Raw genomic sequence first — 22,319 nt, forward strand, 5'->3', positions numbered from 1 at the left:
TCAAGCTTCATCCATGTTGTAGCATGTGTCATTGCCTCATCCTTTTATATGTCCTATAATTCTGAAAAATGATGTTTTTGGAAAAAAAAAAGCAAACCCAGAGTATCCCCTAATAGAAATCTTTGCTTCTTAGAGGAGAACACGAGACAAGTTATTTAACCTAGAGATTTGGCTTGAAAAATTAATATTGACATATCAATGAGGAAAAAGAAAAAATATAAATACAATAATTAAGGACTGATGAAAATGGAAAGCTAATTGGAGCATAAAAATGATCATCTGAATACAAAGACCTTTCTGCCTAATCTTAGTGAAAATTAAGGTATAGGTTGGATTGGCATATTATGATTTTTAATTTGATCTTTTTTATCATCCAGCAAACTTTTTGCACTCCTGAGTCAGCACATGCATCTGTCAGAGAGAGAAGAGCAAGACGGAGCACGAGGCTGCAGCTGAATTTAGAAAGTTAGAGGTGTTCTCATCAGCCACATGAGATGGGCAGGAGATTCCTTCCAGTAGGCAAGAGAGCAGAGTACAGACAACAGATGTGAGAAAGGTCCCCATAGCTGTCAAGTTCCTGCATCCTTGTGCTGAAGAAAGGGAGGTGCCATCATGATTGATGTTCAGAGGCAGTATAAAAGCACTGGGTTTCTCCCCAACTGCTTGTCACACCGACCTGCACCATCTCTCGCCGCCTGTGGGGTTTCTGTCAACTAGTCGTGGAGGGGAGGAAACTCTTTAAAGAATAACATCTTATTGTGGCCATGCCAGAACCCACTAAGAAAGAGGGTAAGACTTATCTAGAAATCTTTTTGTTGTACTCCTTAATAAAGTGTTTATTTTGGTATTTATCTTCAAACAAATAACAAATTTCTTAACTAGATGAGAAAATAAAATCACTATGATTTAAGGAAACAATCTTTTAGATTAAACAGACCAGAGGAAAAATACAGCGAGAGTATATTGAATTGAAAAATTTCTGATAACGATAGTTTCTAAAGGGATATTGACTAAAATTATCAAATGACAATTCTATCATTCAATTGTAAAGAATCCTTAAAATGTAATTTAAGGATGTTAATTGCTGATGGTAAACAGATTACATTTTCAAGCATATTTTCTTAGATTTAATCACAATTTTTTTTACCATGTATTTGCAATTTGCAGAGAGTAGGAGACTTAAAATATTTTCTCAAATGGTTAATACATTGGATCAAGATTTCAAAAAAGAATTTGACATTATTTCCATATTTGCTACATTTTTTTAATGGAAACATATTTAAAATATACAGATGAAGGGTTTTTTTTGATCTTATCAGTGCCTTTGGAGGATTGTTATTAAATTCTTGCATGGAAAGAAAACCAAACACCTGGTAAAAAAGGATGTCCCTGAATATCATGAATAGATTGTTCTTTCATGAGTTTTATTGTAGAGAATTTCATAATATGTAGTAGCCTTTAAGAATAGTTAAGCTGAAAGTATAAAAATATTCTTCCTTAGAAGAAATGTTTTCCCTAACAAAGTTTCTCCTTTCTATAAAAAAAATAGTATATTAAAACTACCAATTGGTAACAGAAGTAAATTGGAATTAGTAATTATGAAAATAAATAATAATAAGCACAAATTAATAGTATGCATGCATTGAATTTAATTTTTAATGAAAATATCTTTTAAAAATGTTATTTCATTTATATTCATCTTCATTAATGCTTACTGAATCTTTATTTTTCCCTTCTGCAAATAAAAGAAAAAGAAAGATTAACAGGAAACATTAAAGTAGTCATAGTTTTCAGTTTTTAATTCTTAAAAATGCTTTAGCTATTATTTTAAGGAAACTTGAAAAAGATGTTACATGTTGAACTCAAAGTTGAAATACTAACCAAATTATCAAAAGTCTTTTAAACATATTTTCTTTATATAATTAAGTAACCAGTGTTGACAGGCTGTGGTGATCAGTTTACAGGTTGGCCTTACTTAGTGGCAGAGGGCATTGATGGATGAAGTCTTTCACCCAAAATAACCACACCAAATGCATGCATTAATATGGGAACTTAATCCTGACTGTCAGGCAGGGAGTCCAACCCCTGCTAAAGTATCTTATTTGTAATGCAAATGATTTACGTGTGTATTAAGTGTCCTTTTTATCTGCTCTGTCACTTTAACCTCTCTGAAGTGTACCCAGATGAAACACATTCTACCATGTTTCCAAACTGGAAACACAATATTGTTTTAATTATTCTGAACTTAGTGAATGATTTTGCATTTGTTTCTTTAAAGCCTAATTGAAAATGAGAAGAAAACAGAAAAACCAATAAATAAGGTGACAGGCTATAAGAGCCAATAAAGCTAATTAAATTATTCTGATCGCAAATGCGATGAAGTTTACTTTTCATTTGACAACTCAGTCTGATTCACTCTGCTTTTACGAGGAATGAAATTGTAGAGCTGCAAAGAGGAAAATATATCTTTAACTTCAGCCCCCACCCCCCAATACATATTTTTTCTTTCTGAATAAAACAGCATGGATACTAAAGACTCCATCATCTTCTTTTGCTATAAAAGCATGTTGCTATTCTGTGTAGGAGTTCCTCCACCCAGGACAGTAATTTTATACCCACAAATTCTTTGGTTAGTGTAAATTTGGATGATGGGGAGTGGGGCAAGAAGAGTTACTGATATGTTTAAAATCCATTGAGGAAGTACAGAGATTTTTTTGGTTCCCTTACCAGCAGAACTGATTCTTAAAGGAACTGTACCTTGAAGAGCTTTCCTTAGTGAAATAATTGCATTTTAATATTGTTTACATTAGAAGAGTAAGGAGTATGGCAATTCATGAACTATTCTGGTCCTTTCTTCTTCTCCTAACTGTGATTTCATTTTCACTCGGGTTAGTTTGACTGCATATAAGCATCCCTCTGAAAAAGAAAACATGGCCTAGAGCCAGTTCTTCAGAATCATTTCAAAATATCTGCAGAAATCCTCCCAAAGAACAGGCTCCTCCAGCCCATATGGGTCTTCTGAACTCTTTCCCACAGCTCGTAAAGCCATGCCCAGGAAGGCCATGACCACTTGCTGTGAATCTTGATAGGACACATGGGCTGGTTTGGCCCTCCTAGGATCCAGGAGGATCTGGCAGCTCCTCAAAAGAGGCTGAGTTTTCAGCACCTGAAGGTACAAAAAATGTCACACTCAACTACTTCCCAGCCTACCGTGGCCTAATTCTGGGAGTTTTCTTCTTAGATCTTGGGATTGCTGGTTCTTCTAAGGAGAAGGAGGAAGGACAGATGTAACTTTGGATCTCGAGGAGGAAGTCTAATGGAAGTAATTAGTCAACAGTCCTTGTTTAGACTCTTGGAATATGCTGGGTGGCTCAGTGAGCCCTTTTGGAGAAAGCAAGTATTATTCTTAAGGAGTAACCACTTCCTATTGTTCTACTTTCTATCGTCATCAATTGTATACTATGTACTCTTTGGAGAACTATGTTATTTGTACTGTCAGTTCCAGATAAAACTTACCTTACACCACTTTGGATTCTTACAGAACCTAAGGCCTAGTACAATTAAGTTATTCCGATCAAATTGGGAGGATGTTGTAGGCAGTTTCAGATTTGTGGGGATCTCCCAGGATGCCTTTGATACATTCATTTATATATCAATTATTAACTGAGTACAAGTAAGTGCCCTACAGTTAATTGCCTCCGGTTCCTACTGTGTAAAGAAAAAAATCACCTTTCTTTTTTTTTTTTTGTTTTTTTAAGACAGTATCTCACTCTGTGGCCCAGGCTGGAGTGCAGTGCCATGATCTCCGCTCACTGCAGCCTTTGCCTCCCAGGTTCAAGTGATTCTTGTGACTCAGCATCTCAAGTAGCTGGGATTACAGGCACCCACCAACACGCCCAGCTAATTTTTGTATTTTTAATAGAGACGGGGTTTCACCATGTTGGCCAGGCTGGTCTCGAACCACTGACCTCAGGTGGTCCACCTGCCTCGGCCTCCCAAAGTGCTGGAATTACAGGCCTCCCAAAGTGCTGGAATTACAGGCATGAACCACCGTGCCCGGCCAAGAAATCACCTTTCACTGGAAATTTCTCTTTTCCAGTCAAAACGAAATTTTATCAACCCAAAACTAGACAATTGCAATAGCCTTTCTTCTGTGGCAGAATCTCTCTTCATTAAAGAATAGTATGAATGGCTGTTAAACCCATAAAAACGATTTCCTCAGAATTTTACCTCTGGAATATGTAATGATTAAAACCATAAAGCCTGATTATTTAACATCCTGGAACAACTGTTAACTGAATTATTTTATTTATTTATTTATTTTTTATTTTTTTGAGAAAACATCTCATTCTGTCACCCAGGCTGGAATGCAGTGGCGCAACCATGGCTCACTGCAAACTCTGCCTCCCAGGCTCAAGCAATCCTCCCACCTCAGCCTCCCCAGTAGCTAGGATCCCAGATGCATGCCATCATGCCCAGCTAATAGCTATTTTTTTTTATTTTTAGTAGAGATGGGGGGCCTCACAATGTTGCCCAGGCTGGTCTCGAACTCCTGGGCTCAAGGGATCCACTTGTCTCTGTCTTCTAAAGTGCTGAGACTACAGGTGTGAGCCACTGTGCCGGGCCTATTAACTGTCCGATACTATAACACTCAGAAAAATTCTCTTCTAAAACACTGAGTTGAGGCTTTAACATGAATTTCACTTTTTGTTTCTGATTTATCAGACCTTATTATATTTAATGTACTTAACTTGTCCGAAAAGGCAAAAGTTCCTCTTTGGTGCTTGTGCGTCATTCGAAAAATCTCAAGAGAGTCACTGTAGTTTTCTCATGTTCTGTGTAAGATCCCTTCTTGAAAACTCAAATGTATGGCCAAACACAGGTTCCTTTATGACCATAATTTTAAGGTGCCATTCTGATAACTTCAGGAAGCAAAGTCATGGCTTTGTTACTGCAGATTATTTTGCTGTGTCAACATACAATATTCATCTCATCCATCTTGGTCTACATTTCAGTAGGAATAGATGGGACCATGGTAATAGAGAACAGTTTTGTTGTTGTTGTTGTTGTTGTTGTTGTTTAGGTCCATAAGGGTTTTTCCATTTCTGTATCTTTTTCTTCTTGGTCTCTAGAGATTTCATCACATTTTAAAGTTTTGCCGAGCCCAAAAGCTACCTGAATGTAGAGCAGCATTCATCACCTCTTGCCTATTTCTAAGCATTTCTCAGGGCTTAGTCATCCATCAAAAAAGGAGCTCCCTTGATGGGAAACCTCCTTCTCATATTTCTTCTTTGACCTTCAGTTTCTACCTGCAAGAGAGTGAATGGCCTATTTCAAACACCGAAATCAATTTGTCTTTGGAAAGTCATCTTATATATAAATACTACCCTTACCTCAAATTGGGGAAAAGTTAATAATTTATGCAGAAAACTAAGAGAAAGGAATAGGGGAGGAGGAAAGATAGTTTGTCAAGGACAATTGTTTCCCTTTAGACTTCAAATGGTTTATCGAGGCCAAGCTGAAGATTTGAATGGAAAATAAAGAAGTTGTATGAATGAATGCCATCATATTTTTTCCTCCTGAGAAAAACCGCCATGCTGTGCTGGAGATTCATGGCATATATTTGAGGTCTGTGTTGTAAGAAGGAATACTCTAGGGCAAGTGCGTGCTAGAGGGGCTTAATACTTGGCAGAATCCTTCTTTTTCAGTAGCCTGCTTTTATGACTGCTCCGACTGCACCTGCTAGGAAGATAAATAAAGGACCGGCCAATTCTTTCCTCTGAAGCGCCCTAAATATATCGCTGTAAAAAGACTTTGGAAAAACAAGTTGTATCCTCACTTCTCACCCAGTAAATCTAAAGAAATTCCCTCTTGTTCCCAGGCCTTTCAAACAGTGAAGTCAGGAGTAAGGGAGATTGTGGACTGGTCAAAGGTGGAAGTTACGCTCACTAGCTGGTCTAAGGGATCCAGGAGGGTGGAAAACATGAAGAACTTACAATCCTTTATGCTCTCAATGACTCACTTTATTTTGGCCATGAGACACAGCCTTGAAACTTTTTTTTTTTTTAGGCTCTGTATACACACACAATTCATAGAGTTTCCTTATTAACAGCAATTTCAAAGTATCCCCAAATCAAACATGAATGTTGAAGTCAACTACCCAGACTGAAGTTGCTTTTAAAAATGCTTGGACACAAAAACAAATAAATAAGTGGTCTCTTTAAAAACTTGAATAAATACAAAATGACATTTTCGCAATACTTTTGTAAACAAATACATTCTTCTTTTCAATTTTATATGGTTGTGAGAGGAGATTGCTGTGTAATTATTGCTATTGTTTTTACAGTCCAAGGAAGCATTTTTGTTACTTTTATTTAAAATTATTGCAATTGTTTTATTTAAAAATTATTTTTAGGCTGTTTATGAACACAGAGAAGAATTTTGATTATAATTAATAATGACTATTTTTATCTTCACTGCTCCTTAATTAGTCTATGAAAACTATATTAAGAGACACAAAATACTCTTAGCTGCCAATATCTTCTGTGGTAATTCTAAACTTCATCTCTAGACACACTTAAGTGTGTTAGATGATAAAGAACAGGATTAAAGTTCTAGCAATCAAACATAAGTATGGAAATTTTAATTTCATGTGTGTACCTGAGAGCATGTGGCCACATCTTCTTTGTTATTATTCCATGTTAGTTCTTGATGGAAACAGATGTCTTTTCTGGAATCCATGGTTTGTTCAGAGTACTGCATCCTGGGGAAACTGAATAAATACACAGAAAGGTAGTAGCTGAATTAGTGTTCTGGGTTAGGTTAATCATGAAGTAGCTACTGTTTATTCATGCGGGATTTCCTAAAATTTGAGAGCATACCAATTAAGGAAAGCCAAACTGTGAAAAAGAAGAAAAGACTTTGTCACTTAATTTTCTACATGTATGCAAATTATCTCATAACCGGATGAGAAGAGGGCTTCTGTCCTTGCAGCTTTTTACAAAGACAGCCCCCCCAAAGTCAAAGTGATCATACTGTCTTGTAATTCTGCTCTGTGTGGATAGGCTCAGTTTTAATTTACAAAGAGTACATTTGTTTTAGACAGCCCAAAGATAGACCACAGGCCAAATTTCAAGATGTTCCCATTCATGGGACAGAGTATTTACAGTCTTTAATGTACATTTCCAGAGTAAACTTTTAGGTCCCATCAGATTGGGGCGTGAATTGATGGATTTGGCAGAGGCAAAGACCAGGATCATTCAATCTCACACTTATTTCTCTTTCTAAAATGAGTTCACAAAAAGCTAACTGTAATCTGACTTTCATTATGCCTTTCAAGTCTAAATCCACTTTGATAAGACTTGCCCTTTTATACACCCTTAGGAATCCTTTTTAGGCCAATTTGGCACATCAGGGCAGCATCTAAAATTACATTTAATAATATGTCAGATGTTAGATCTTATGATTTTGTTCTATTCTTTTTTTTGATGTGTATTTGGCTATTTTGGTAAATAGTCTTCTTCTCTAAAATTGTCCAAATCTTTCCTAAATACTCTTTATAAATGGCTTTGCTTGCATCCGGTAATATCGTTTGCCTTCTAAAAAATTTAATGAATCTTGGAACAGAATGCTCTACTTTTAACTCAAAATGTGTCCATTTTAATTCACATTTTGTCATGTTTAGAGTTAGATGTCTTTAGGGTTGTTATGCACGCAGTATGTATCTTGGCTTTTTCTTTATGCATCTTAAATAATACACATTATTAAACATGGTGACGTAAAAAAATTATACTATTTGTAGAACATTCTAGACAGCTCAAATTCCAGCTGCACCATGAACTGAGTTACTTACACTTTGTATGCCTCTGTTTCCTCATCTGTATGTGAATAAAACAGTATCAACTCATTGGGTCTCAGTAAGAATTAACTGAAATACACCAGTGCTTATTTTATCTTATTTTATTTTTTATTTGAGATGGAGTCTTGCTCTGTCTTGCAGGCCAGAGTGCAGTGGCATGATCTCGGCTCACTGCAACCTTCGCCTCCCTGGTTCAAGCAATTCTCCTACCTCAGCCTCCTGAGTAGCTGGGGTTACAGGCATGTGCCACCATGCCCAGCTAATTTTTGTATTTTTTTGGTAGAGATAGGGTTTCAACATATTGGCCAGGCTGGTCTCAAACTCCTGACTTCAAGTGATCCACCTGCCTCAGCCTCCCAAAGTGCTGGGATTACAGGCATGAGCCACCATGCCCGGACAGGTAAAGTGCTTAGAACAGGGCCTAACATATAGAAAGATTTCAAGCATTTTCCTCCTAAAGCAGTAAACTCAGAAATCTTGTCTGGCATAAGGTATTAAATGCCTCATATCTCACATAAACTTTGATGGCATTTCCCTCAACATAAGGGATGTAACAACAACTGCTCACCTCCTCACTAGTGTAATATTTATAATACACGCCAAGAAAGCTGCTATGATAGTCATAACCATCATTGCCACCACTATATTTCCTTCTTTTACTTGTAGTGATACATTTCGCTTTCACCCACAGAAGCTCAGATCAAATAAAAGGTCTATATTCCACGGCCCCTGTTGTGTTCTTACTGAAATGAGCCATGTCCAATTCGGGGGTCTCTAGTTGTCAGCATAAGGTGATAACGGTTGGGTTGTTTCTTCACTGTTCCATTGCGGGGGATGGCCTTTCCCACTTAGATGAGCGTTACCCTACACAGTTGAACAATAACTATATCTGTCTCCAAGGGTTATAAGTCTTGGGTTTGTGGGACTTTACAATTTCTCTCCCTGGCCAGGCGCAGTGGCTCATGCCTATAATCCCAGCACTTTGGGAGGCCGAGGTGGGAGGATCACCTGAGGTCAGGAGTTCGAGACCAGCCTGACCAACGTGGAGAAACCCCATCTCTACTAAAAATACAAAATTAGCTGGGCATGGTGGTGCATGCCTGTAATCCCAGCTACTCACGAGGCTGAGGCAGGAGAATCACCTGAACCCAGCAGACAGAGGTTGTGGTGAGCCAAGGTCGCACCATTGCACTCCAGCCTGGGCAACAAAATCGAAACTCTGTCTTAAAAAAAAAAAAAAAAAAAAATTTCTCTCCCTATCAGGGGTGCTTTTTGGTGGATAGGGTCTTCCTCAGTGCTTTCCTGAGACGACCACATAAAAAACTCTCCATGACCACATATGGATGTGGTAGGTGATTGATTGAGTGTCACTGTGTTTATTGCAGTGGAATTTTATTTTTATGACCCCACCTGGCGTCAGGACTCTTCTTCCTCTATTTTTAAAAAGTCACCCAATGTGAGGTCCAGCAACAGCTTGGAGCAAGGCCTTTAAGAAATTTATCCTATAACCCTATAGCCACATAAATAAGTGATACAAGGTCAGGTACAACGGCTCATGCCTGTAATCCCAGCATTTTGGGAGGCCAAGGCCAGAGAATTGCTTGAGCCCAGGATTTTGAGACCAGCCTGAGCAACATGGTGAAACAACATGAAAAAATACAAAAATTATCTGGATGTGGTGATGTACACCTGTAGTCCCAGCTACTTGGGAGGCTGAAGCAGGAGATTCATTTGAGCCCAGGAGGTCAAGGCTGCAATGAGCCGTGATCATGCCACTGCACTCCTGCCTGGGTGACAGAGCGTGACTCTGTCTCAGAATAATAATAACAATAATAACTGATGCAAGATCCCCAGAAAAGACACAGTAAAGGAGGAAATTGTTAACAATTCAAATTGCTTTTGAAATAATTTCCTTTTGACCTATGCTAAAATTTTAAGCTCCTTCAATTTGAGTAAATCTTCCCCTGCAAAACACACCCTCATATATACCACTCCAACCCCATTTGATTCTTTAAAACCTGGTAAGAGTAGTGAGGAAGGCAAGTCCTCAGATCTTAGCAATTTTGCCCCAGCCGCATGTTAACAATGAGAAGCTATTTGTTGCTGTGTAATAAGGACCATATTTTAATCCTCTTCCTGTGTGAAATGACATCCTGAGTTGAAACTTGCATAATTAAAAGGACAAAAGAATGAATTGACTAGGGGAGGAAAAAAACCCTGTAGATTCAGGGAAATTCCAAAAGTTGAATAATGAGTCATTGAAAATTTACATGATCGATGTACAATTAGACTTCATCTATTCTGAACATTAGAGTACAGTACAGTCTTTGGCAACATTTGACCATAGTAAATAAATGTGGATTAAATTGATGGAATCATTCTGAATAGCTGGATTCTCTGCACAGCTAAAGGTTAATTTTGTTATATAACCTCAGAGCCTTATTTTTTCCACCAGTCTGAATTGAAACATTCTTAAAATGTAATATATTACTCTTTGCTTTAAAAAATAAAGTACAGTGGATATAATTTGTCTTAAATTATGGATATCAGTTATTAGTAGCATGTGACACCCTGAGGGCCCAAATTATTTGCTCTTTTGAAAAATGGGCTCATATTGATTTGTATTTTGAATTTCTGTCCAATTTTTCTTAGCTTTCCTACTTTATCCCTCCCAGAAGTGTGCTGTCTTCTTTAGTACTCTTGTCAGTCAGCATATGAAACTGTTCCCCTCACTCCCCTTTGTCCTTTATTACAGACGCCATTCCAGGTAATTAATCTGGCTGAGTAGAGTTTAGCACCACCTAAGGCACAACACTTAAGAAGGCACTCACTTTCTGGGTCACCAAAATGCAGGGTCAGCCCCTTAAGTGACCTCCTTAAATTTTGCTCCTCAGGCACCCTGCTTGCCTTTCCCAAGTCCCAGGCTCTGGGTTTACTGAGGAGCTAGGGCCTTCTTCCATGAGGAAAACAAACTCTTAGTGCATGGAACGTAGGAGCTTGAGATAAATGCAGAGGCCCTTCAGAGGCCCTTTTATTTGGGTGGTCAGAAGCCGTTAGGTAAGTTGCTAGATAGCTGAATTCTGCATAGGGGAGGTGTTACTAGACACTGTTATTGCCCTTTTGTCTCTATTGTGGTGCACTTAGGAAAATGAGTTATTGCTCTCAAAATCAATGTAAGGTTTTTATTTTGACTGATTCATTCGTTTTATCAAAGCTGCAGATGTATATGATGTATATGACCTGAGTTTGTTTTAAAAATAACATGCACAAAATCTTTTTCCAAAGAGATTTGCAATAAATTCAAAACCAGTTGTTCAAACCTTTTGGTCTCAGATCCACTTGCACCCCGAACGATTATTGAATAAACTAAAGATTATTTGTTTATGTGCATAACTAGTGTGTTATACACACTAATTTTAATTCAGAATACAGTAAATATTATATTAGTGTGTCATATATTTACTGTATTAAAAGTTAAAATTGGCTGGGCGTGGTGGCTCATGCCTGTAATCTCAGCACTCAGGGAGACCAAGGCAGGTGGATCACCTGAGGTCAGGAGTTTGAGACCAGCCTGGCCAACATGGTGAAACCCTGTCTCTACTAAAAATACAAAAAATTAGCTGGGCGTGGTGGTGGACCCCTGTAATTCCAGCTACTCAGGAAGCTGAGGCAGGAGAATCTCTTGAACCTGGGAGGCGGAGGTTGTAGTGAGCCGAGATTACGCCATTGCACTCCAGCCTGGGCAACAAGAGCAAAACTCTGTCTCAAAATAAATAAATAAAAGCAAAATTGATAATGTTTAAAATACAAGAATACAGCCAGGCGTGGTGGCTTATGCCTGTAATCCAAGCACTTTGGAAAGCTGAGGCTGGCAGATCGCTTGAGCCCAGGAGTTTGAGATCAGCCTGAGAAATATGATGAAACCTCGTCTCTGCTAAAAATACAAAAATTAGGCATGGTACACGCCTGTAGACCCAGCTACTCAGGAAGCTGAGCTGGGAAGATCATCTGAGCCTGGGGAGATCAAGGCTGCAGTGAGCTGAGATCATGCCACTGCACTCCAGCCTGTGTGACAGAATGAGACCTTTCTTCTCAAAAAAGAAACACACACCACACACACGCACACAAGAATACACAAACAATTCTATTAGCTGTCAGAACATTGATATCATTACACATTATGTATCCTCTGGAAAACTTCACTGTCTATTTGTTAGAGAACATGAGTGAAAAAGGCAGATAATGTCTTAGCATTACTATTAGGACAATCATTTTGACCTGGTAAACTCCCTACCTGGCAGCTCCTGAAGATCCCAGATTGTACTTTGAGAACCACTAATATAAATCAATTTAGTATTTTTTTTTTTTTTATAGAGTCAGGTTCTCACTACATTGCCCGGCCTGGTCTTGAACTCCTGAGCTCAAGCAAGCCACCCACCCCAGTCTCCCAAGGTGATGGGATTACAAGCTTGAACCACCATGCCCAGCCTACTTCTTTAAAAAGTATGTAATTCTGTTAAATCCCAAAGTATAAAATATCCAGACCCATAATGCCTATAATGAATAGAGTGGGGAACAAACTAAGCAAGTAACTGTGAAAATGTTGAATTAAACATTGATTTTTGTCCAAATTCTTCATCTCTGATATGTAAGCAATTTGGCCAATAAAAATACACTGTCATTTATATTTGCTGATTTTGGAGGGTATGCTGTTTTTTGTTTGTTTGTTTTGTTTTGTTTGAGTCTGTCACTCAGGCTGGAGTGCAGTGGTGCAATCTTTGCTCACCGCAACCTTCGCCTACCCAGCTCAAGCAATCTTCCCACCTCAGCCTCCAAAGTAGCTGGGACCACAGGCACGCATCACCATGCCCGACTAATTTCTTGTATTTTTGGTAGAGATGTGGTTTTGCCATATTGCACAGGCTAGTTGTGAACTCCTGAGCTCAAGCAATTCGATCTGCCCTGCAAAGTGCTGAGATTATAGGCGAGAGCCACTGTGCCCAGCCATGGGGTATACTTATGATTAACAGAATCAAACATCTCTAAGCATTATGAATGTCCCCGTGAAAACAATATTTTATGCTATGGGAGCTTCCATTGTGCTAATGTCTGGGCATATGAGGTCCAGGTTGGAGTATGCATATTGTGTCAGATCCCACCATCAAGAGGGGAGACACCTGATAGTGTTTATTATATATTTAATCTAAAAAGAAAGATAATTTGCTATACCACCAAAAATGACAGTACAAGAGTTGGCCAGGTAGACCCTTATTCATCATGATGTTTACAAAACATAAAGCCTTCACACGTTTTATTTCAAAGCTAGAATTTTACTTTGAGAATAAGCCAAAATAATTAGGAATAGCATACAATTTTCTCCTATGCCTCAAATTTCCAAAGAACGTTTTTATTTTTAAAAAATTTTCCCCAAGAAAGTGACAGAAAGCCACAAAAACAGACCTAGAATCATAACATTTAATGATAACTGTTATTGTGTCTTCTTCTGTCTTTTTTTGCCTATATAATATATTCATGTGATATAATTATGCTCTCCATGCTATAAAAAAGCTAAATTAAATTGTGCATAAGGGCCCATAAGATAGTTTAAGTAGGTCAAATAATGTAATATTTGAGACAGCCCACGGGAAGAAAAGAACTGGGTGTTTTGTTGTGTTTTGTTTTGTTTTATGTGTATAGATGCAGACATATAAAAAGAGACGCGTTAATTAATTTTAAGACATAAGATTTCTTTTTTTCCCCTTTAAGTTACTGGCCATGAAACCCTTGATCATTGAAAATAGAAATGGACTCCACTGGAGAGGGCCAAACCATTTATGGAGTTACTGGGTCCCTCGTGTTTCCACGGCAGCACAAAGGCCACATATGGGGCTGTCTATTTCATAGCTGCCACCAGTGCCCGTCAATTAGAATGCCTTGGCACAGGCTGTGCAGGCATGCCATTGGTGGCATACCTGTGCTTTTTACAGTAGGTGACCATAGGAAAAATCCACCATAAATAGATCTACCCCTCAGTGCTGCAGAGGGAGAGAAAGTCTGTATCTGCTAATTAGAAAGGATCAAAGAAGAGCCGCCCTTGTCCAGGAAAGAGGGGGCTAGCTTTAGTTGTTGGTTCACAAACTAGTTCATTTTTAGGTTGTCCCTTAAAATATCTCCTTGGGCTTATTTTTTTCAAAAAGTATCCTTGTTTTTCCTTTTTATTCAAAAAGTTTTAAAACATGCTTCTTTAGTCCTGTTAGCATGTTTTCTAAAAAACGTACTGTGTGGGAGGACAAACAAAGGAGAACAAAAAACCAACTGTATATACCTGGCAGGAATGTTCCACAGAACTTTGCCCTTTGGCTTTTGAATAAGCAGAAGTACAGCACGACCTCACCTCCATAAATATGTTTGCTTGTTTATGATTTAGAGAGCTTGCCAAAGGTGGGTGCCTCCCGACTATTGCAACACAGCTAACCTTGTTGACAACAGTTGGTGTGATTGACTGAGTGTTATTTGCTAAGAAACTGGTGGAACAGGTTCCTCGACACAAGTTGCTTTGCTGTTTTTGGAAGCCCCGATTTTAAAAGCGGGGTATTCCTTAGAAAGGCGAGGGGTGTAATATTCCTGAGAGCCAAGACTCTAGCCCTAATTGCTCTCCTGCCCTTGTTAAGAAATGGAAGACATGTGTTGACAGTAAGAAGAAATGTAAATGATGGAGCTTGGGTGAATGCCCCTGGAGCCTTGGCCAGCGGGAGGGGAACCAATGAAAGACATAGTGTTCCTTGTGGGTAACACAGACCAAGAAAGCTGCCCACAGAATGCCAGGGGACAGTTATGGATTTCTTGGCAGCAAGGAGAAGGGGCTTTTGTGCAGGGAGGAAGAGCCTGCCAGTCAACTATATTTATGGAGCACCTGCTGTGTGGAATCTGAAAAGGAGAAGGAGAAGGGCCTTGTCCTCAAGAAGCTTGTGATCAAAGGGAGAAGAAAAGTCCCCATCTACTGTAAACCCTTTAGGGTTCCCACTCACATTTGAAAAGGGAGTGGAACGGGTGATATTTAGGGGGTGTGCTGAGCCTTGTTACTCAAAGTGTGGGTTGTGGACCAGCAGCATCACCTGGAAGCCTTGTAGAAATGCAGAATCTTTTCATTTTTAAAATTAAAATTAAAAAAAATTTTTTTCTGGAGATGGGGTCTTGCTCTGTCACCCCAGCTGGAGTATAGTGGTACAATCTTGGCTCACTGCAGCCTCCACCTCCTGGGCTTAAGTGATCCTCCCACCTCAGCCTCCCAAGTCGCTGGGACTTGGGATGCACCAGCTAATGTAAAATGTTTTTTTGTGAAGACAGGATTTCATTATGTTGCCCAGGTAGGTCTCAAACACCTGGGCTCAAGCAATCCTCCCATCTTGACTTCCCGAGCCACCGTGCAGCCTTGAAATGCAGAATCGTGAACCCTACTGCTGCAGACTCCAAGAGTCAGAATCTGCAGTTTGATCAGATCCCTAAGTGATTAATACGCATACTGCAGTTTGAGAAGTTCTAGGGATTTCTGGAAGTAGTGAGTCTTGAATGTTTTAAGAGTGCAGTGAGTTGGTTCAGTGACTCAATTGACACTAAAAGGCAATTCATTTACCTGTGAATTTCTTAAACACAGGTATCTTATCGCATTGTAACCACTTTTATAACCTCTTTGACCTTATTAAATTCATAATGGGAGTTCAACGAATTTAGGTTGGAAGGGTGCTCCTACCTATGGTCCCTATTCAGTGAGGTACTGTGGAAATTGCTGTTAATGAATGAACGTTACAGAGGCAGCCGATGAATTTTAGGAACATGTAAATTATTTTTAGAGAAGTGGGCAAAGCTGGCCATGACAGGACCTGTCAGAGACAAACATATGAATTAGAGTGAGAGAGATGCATGAGCAGTTCCTTCAAGGTAAATGGGGACACCTTGGGGGCTCTAAGACTTATCCACAACACTTCATTTTCCATTTAAGTCATGTGCTGCTTGGCCTTTACCACTCCTTGGTTTCCCAGTTTCCAGGTTTAAAACAACTGGAATTCTCTGTTTCAAATGCTCTGAAAAGGACTAAGGTCCTATTTTCTCTGATCATTTCTGTCTCACCATGATTGATTGATTGAATCATTGATTGATCTACTTATCTGCAGTATACAAACCATAATGCATAAAAATTGCATTGAGCTCAACTACTATTCCCACTTTACAGTAGGGGTATGAGGGACTCACCTCTTCTGTCCAGTCCCCAGATACTTCCTCAGTCCCCACCCCAAATGCAAACACGTTTTAACACATGCAGCTCACAGACCTAGAAATAAGACATATCCTTAGCAGGCAGCATGTGAGGAAGACATAAGTGTCTTTTTCGTAGGTGTGTCCAAGTAAAAATGATGATTATAGTGATAAAAGCCATGAAAAGTTAAAGCCTATGTGACATTTGCCATGTTCTCTACTCCTGTTAATGCATTCATTCCTGCCAATAACCCCTGAGTTACGCTGTGTTATTATTTCTATCTCATATTTGAGGAAATCGATGCGCACCCCCCTCCTACAAATAGGGAGGGCAACATCCATATGAGGCTATGTGGTCTTGAGAATAAGACCAACCAATTCGGTGGAGAAAATGGTGTAATTGCTCTGAGAAGTCCATCAGCCCTCTTCTGCCTTGGTCAACATAAGTAGCAGGGAAAGGAAGTGCAGGCCTGGGCTGCTGAGCCCAGGCTCCAAGTCAAGCAAGCCTGGATTACAGCCTGGTTCCACCCTTCCTGGGCTGTGGGATCTCAAAGAGCCTCAGTTCCCACTTGCAAAATGGAGATAATCATAGTACTGATTTCACAGAGTTGTAAGGATTATAAGGATTAATATGCACTAGGTCCTACATGCAGTGGGTTCTAATAAGGGGTTGCAATGTATTTACTCCTCCACTGGCTATAAAGTAAAGAGGTTTCTGTAATTTTGTGAAGAAAAAGTTCTGGATCTGCCTATTTACAGATCGGTATATGTTTCCCTATTTCTACTCCCTGCAACCATCCCACAATGGTCCTAGCATTAATATCCTATAATGTTTCTGCCATTCTCTCTGATAGAGTTGGCTATTCATGACCAATATTTTGTGGATTCAGTGGAAGTTTAATTAAGCCCTTTAAATTATCATTTTGATTTTTGGTCTGTTACATAGCCCACGGGGGCTACAGACAAAATGGAAATGGAGAATGTACATTTAGGGAACATTTACAGATTTAGTGCCCAAGATGATTCTCTTTTACGTGTTTGATTAGAATTCACCATTGGCCTTAGTTGGATTTTAAGCAACTAGGGTTACCCTTAAAAAATGGGAATTGGTCACATAGATGCTAAACAAGTATGATCAATTTAATAGATGTCCAACCACCAAAAGAAGCCCTGCTAAATTATTTTGTATCAATTCTCTATGTATTTAATGTGTTTTCAGCAATAAAATGAGATACCAGGGAGATAAGAAAGGAAGGAAAGATCCCCGGCTTTGTTTAGATGGGGAGAAACAGAAACATAAATATACAGAGATTATTAGAAAATAATTAAGTCATAGTGAAAAGAGAATGTGTTATGATGTGGTCCAGAATGCAAAAGAGTAAGGAAGAAGAACAGAATAGAATAATCAGCTCTGGCCAGGTGCAGTGGCTCACACCTGTAATCCCAGCATTTTGGGAGGCCGAGGAGGGCAGATCACGAGGTCAAGAGATCGAGACCATCCTGGCCAACATGGTGAAACCCTGTCTCTGCTAAAAATACAAAAATTAACGGGGCATGGTGGCACGAACCTATAGTGCCAGCTACTTGGGAGGATGAGGCAGGAGAATTGCTTGAACCCAGGAGGTGGAGGTTTTAGTGAGCCAAGGTCACGCCACTGCACTCCAGCCTGGCGACAGAGTGAGACTCCGTCCCAAAAAAAAAAGAAAAAGAAAAAAAAAATCAGCTCTGAGAGCCTTGAGAAAAATGTTGGCAATATAGATAAAGATTGCCAAATGATAGTAATGGTAACAGTTCATTCTGTCAATTATAGAGCTCTTTCTACATGGCAGGAACTACCCTATGATCTTACATAGAATTGGCACCCTAAGAGGTTATTTATCTTGTTATTCTTATTTCACAGATGAAGAACCCAAGGCTGTTAGAGATTAAGGAATTGCCCGTGATTGCACAATGAATAAGGCAGAGTCAGGATTGAGACCTAAGTCTGACTCCATCACATGTTCAGAAAAAGCAGGAGGTCTGCTGGGAAGAACAGTAGCAGAAAAGTCAGAAGGTGAACAGAAATGGCTCTAGAACAGAGAGGCCATTGGAACATAGTAAGAGAAGGGAGAGAAAGAAGTGCCCATGAACAATGGCTTTGAATGCGAACCTGGGGAGTGTAGACCTAACCAAATAGTAATAGAAACACTTTCAAGTAGAATAATGGGATGAAACACAGTTGTAGGATAAATAACTTCTGCAGCTGTGGAGAAAGGAGACTGGAGGGATGAGAAACTTGTCTGTAGACAGAGGCAGGAAGAAGTCCTTGGGCATGGCATGGCAATGGCCCAGTCTGAAAAATAGCGTGTCAAAGAAACTGGCAGCTCGCTCTCAGTATTCTGATATCCGTGTGCTGCAACAACTTATTCAAAGCCAACAGGACAATATTAGATTTCCATTTCTGCACTCAGATCTCTGAAAATAAAATGCTTTGACTGACAGTTTCGTGTTTTGGTTGACGATAACCCTAGTGATTCTTTCCATGATGTAGTGAAGAAACAGAAACATTTCTGACAATGCCATCCAAGGGACATTTGTGTTTTCACTGTATCTGCAAATTACATCACATCCTGCCACGTTTTCTTCTGCCCATCTATAAGGTTATGTTTTTTGTCTTTTGGTTATATATATCCTTCTCCCTCACTAGTAAATAGTAATAAACTTATTTATGGCCATCTGAATAAAAGTTTTTAAAAAACAATAAATTGGAGTTTATACTAGCCACAAAATAAGTGATGGAAAAAGCCATTATTGCATCCTGGCAGGCCTGCATTACTGTTTTCTTGATTTCTGTTACGGTGCAATCCGTTCATTTTTCTATGCTCATTCCAGCCTTCCTAGACTAGAACAGGGCACTCGGCCTACACATAGTGGTGACTGTTCTGCCAAACTGCTTGTTATGGGGCATCGTCCGCCCTGCTCAACAAGAGTCGCTTGTGGAAAAAAATGTGGAAAATCCCATATGCTGACAAAGGCTCCCAGGATTCCACAATGTGCCTATAATACAAAAACTTTGCCATCTTTATATTTTATTTAGTAATCAAGTAGAAGATAATTTTAGAAGCGATCACCTTCATTAACTGCCTCTTCTTGTCCTGGAGATGAAGCAGCTGGTTCATGAGTGAGTGATACTCACATGTCACTAATTCCCAATTCTGGGCATCCACAGGGATTTGGCAGGGGAAATGCTATGCTCTTTGTTCATGTGGATGCCTTTAGCTACTTGGAAATAGTGTATTCTTTAACAGAAGTTTCTTTGTCAGACTTCATAGCCAGACTGCTCTGTAATAACCAGACATCCAAAGCCAGGTAAACCAAAACCTCAAAACCAGAGCTTGGAAAATTTTGGATAGGTGTAGGTGGGAACCTACTCCAAGCATGTATGCTTCCAGAAACGACTCTGAGAGGGCTTAATTCTGCTTCCCAGTGAATTGCACCTTCCTTGTAAAACAACAACAACAAAGCACTGCAAAGCCAGAGGACTTTCATGTCATCTGTGTTCCGAAAGTGTCTCTCATGCAGGCAGAACAATGTTGGCGATGTCTTGCTTTCTGGGAAAAAGGGGTCTCATTTCTGCACTGACCTTACCTTCGACTCTATGGGATATGCTCACCATATGCTTGCTACCCATTGTGTTTCACTTCATCCTAACAGCGGTCCTGCCCATATAAGATGTGGCCATTTCTCTAGAGGCAGGAAAACAGGCTCAGCACAAGTAAATGCCTGGCCAGCCTCTGGAGGGGATAACTAAGTGGCAAGGACACTCGGATCCCCATTCTACCTTTATCTTTCCATCACTACACCATGCCACCTCCTGGAAATCTATATACCACACATAAATGGCAGCACGTATGTCTTGGGCCTCTTGATGCAGTAGGGTGTGTGTGTGTGTGTGTGTGTGTGTGTGTGAGAGAGAGAGAGAGAGAGAAGAGAGAATGTGTTTCCCCCCCCCATCCCTCTTGTGAGTACACACAGGTGAGATGGCTGCCTGCAGCAGAAGCTGCCTGGGGCTGTAGAAAGCAGTTCTTCTCTGTGATAAATGAGCCTGACATTTCCATGACTCTTTCCATTTCTAGAAAATGAAGTGCCAGCCCCAGCCCCGCCCCCGGAAGGTGAGTAAAAACACTGCCTCACACACGTTTGGGCTGCAAATACAGAACGTCCATCCCAGCATGATTTGGCCTCCACGGGTGCTGTGAGCTGTGAGCTTTAACCTAACTCCTACTGAGAAGTTGGATGGTGACCATTGTGATAAGTTGAGAATAATAAAAATAATACATTGTGTTTATATAATCTTCTTGTGTTAATCTAATTTGGATGACACTTCATATATATTAGGGGGACAATTCTTAGGAAACCTTTCAAATTATGTAAAAGTTATTATGTCCACATTTTACAGTGTGGAGGCTGAGCCTCCATCCAAGGGGCTGAAGAATTTGTGAGGCTTTTTCCTATATAGCGAAGGTCAAACAAACCCACATCTTCTTTATGAGAGTGGGGAGTGGATCCATCTCTACCCTGGAAGATCAGCTGTCCCTTCTCAACTTGATATATGTCACTATTGAGCACCTCCAGAAACTCCCTAGCGGCTATCCAGAAAGGTTTGGTGGCCTCTGAGGTTCAACGTTGAGGACCAACTTCTTGAGTTCTTAGCACCATATTGTCCACCAGCTGGCAACAGGAAATGAGTACAGAGATCCAGTGAGACCCTTGGCAGGTAGGGCAGTCCCCTATGACACACAATATGTGAAGCTTGTTTTTATGTCCACATACACCTAAAGAAGAGAAGAGGATTGAAAGATTGAAGGATTGAAAGCTCAACGTGGCTTAAACTCCCAACATGGCTCTTCAGAGTCATTTATCAGCCAAATAGCCCCAAGATGGAAGCAACCAAAATCATGTGCATTTTCCCCTAAAGACTCCAAAGTGGCCTTTCTCATCTCTCTTCCTCCTTGAAAAGGATGAGAAACTGGCATCCCATTCAATAATTATTCACTAGGTATTTACCCTGCGCACAACTCTGACCTAGCCCTTCAGAGGGATTCAGACATACCTACCATATATGTATTGATAGCTAGGTGCAAGCATATTGTACCAGATGTAGTGGGGAACTCTACATAGAAAACATCTCCCTGTATTCAGCTTGTTTGCAGCCAAGTAGAAAATAGAATACAGCCTGGGAAACAATTAAATAAAATGCAACCAAAACATTAAAACATTAGGCAATATTGTAAGAACCCCCCACCACCCCCCGCCCCCCCACACCAAGCGGTATGTGATTACTTGTGGGTTGCTTAAACTGGCAATGTGTTATGAAGCCAGCGGGTGACTATAGACCTGGTCCAGCTTAGGTGAAAGCAGGAGGTGGAGAAGGTCTCAGTTTCTAATCATCTTTTCACACAAAAACTTATGAGGCAATTATAAAGCTCTTCCTCTTCCTCCCTGGAGATCGTTTTTCTTTTTTTTTGTTTTCTTTTTTCTTTTCTTTCTCTTTCTTGAGACAGCGTCTTGCTCTGTTATCCAAGCTGGAGTGCAGTGGCACCATCACAGCTCACCACAGCCTCAAACTCTTGGGCGCAAGCAGAGATTGTTTTTCAGGAGGGCAGTTTGAGAAATCTAGCTGCTCACAAGAGGCCCTTTGTCCAGCTAAGAATACTAGATTCACACACTCAAACCCTAAATAGTATAGAGAAGTATTACCATGTGTCAAAATGAATGAAACTGGCTCGATGCCATATGAGTTCAAACAGGAGCAAGCTCAGATTTATTTTCTTTAGATCTTGATCTTGAAACTAGTGTAGATGTGTGACATTCTTCTTAGGATCTTCCTCTTCCTTGGTATGTTTTCTCCTTGCCCATAACAAATGTACTTTGACCAACATTGAGTACACTGAGAACCTACCGGCCATTATAAGCAAACCTTTCCCTTCTGTTTTTCAGATTAGTTACTGCCACTGAGCCACTATCGTTTCCTTTGTATGCCATATTTCATATTCATTGCACAATATTGACTTTTTCTTGCTCAAATGTCTCCTCCCAAATTCTGCTAAAATTGTCCTTCTTAGTTAACTGAGATTTGAATCTCCATTCATCAGTCCGAAAAAAGAGAATGCATTCTTGAAACAATTCTTTTCTTACCGATACCATAAGTCAGATACCATTTGCAGGT

General features: G+C 39.8%; 1 protein-coding gene across 11 annotated transcripts in view; it reads left to right on the top strand.

Moving 5' to 3' along the window:
• Positions 1-636: 636 nt before the first annotated feature.
• The window catches only part of MYBPC1 (myosin binding protein C1), a 106,999-nt gene continuing 85,316 nt past the window's right edge, over positions 637-22,319 (top strand). For all 11 annotated transcript variants that reach the window (XM_063646637.1, XM_063646632.1, XM_054445763.2 and 8 more), the window contains exons 1-2: positions 637-789; positions 20,227-20,262. In XM_063646637.1, coding sequence (XP_063502707.1) covers positions 765-789; positions 20,227-20,262 — 61 coding nt within the window. In that variant the 5' untranslated portion in view covers positions 637-764. The remainder of the gene's footprint in view (positions 790-20,226; positions 20,263-22,319) is intronic.

The sequence above is a fragment of the Pongo pygmaeus genome, chromosome 10, assembly GCF_028885625.2.
Source record: "Pongo pygmaeus isolate AG05252 chromosome 10, NHGRI_mPonPyg2-v2.0_pri, whole genome shotgun sequence".
Classification (NCBI taxonomy): Eukaryota; Metazoa; Chordata; class Mammalia; order Primates; family Hominidae; genus Pongo; species Pongo pygmaeus.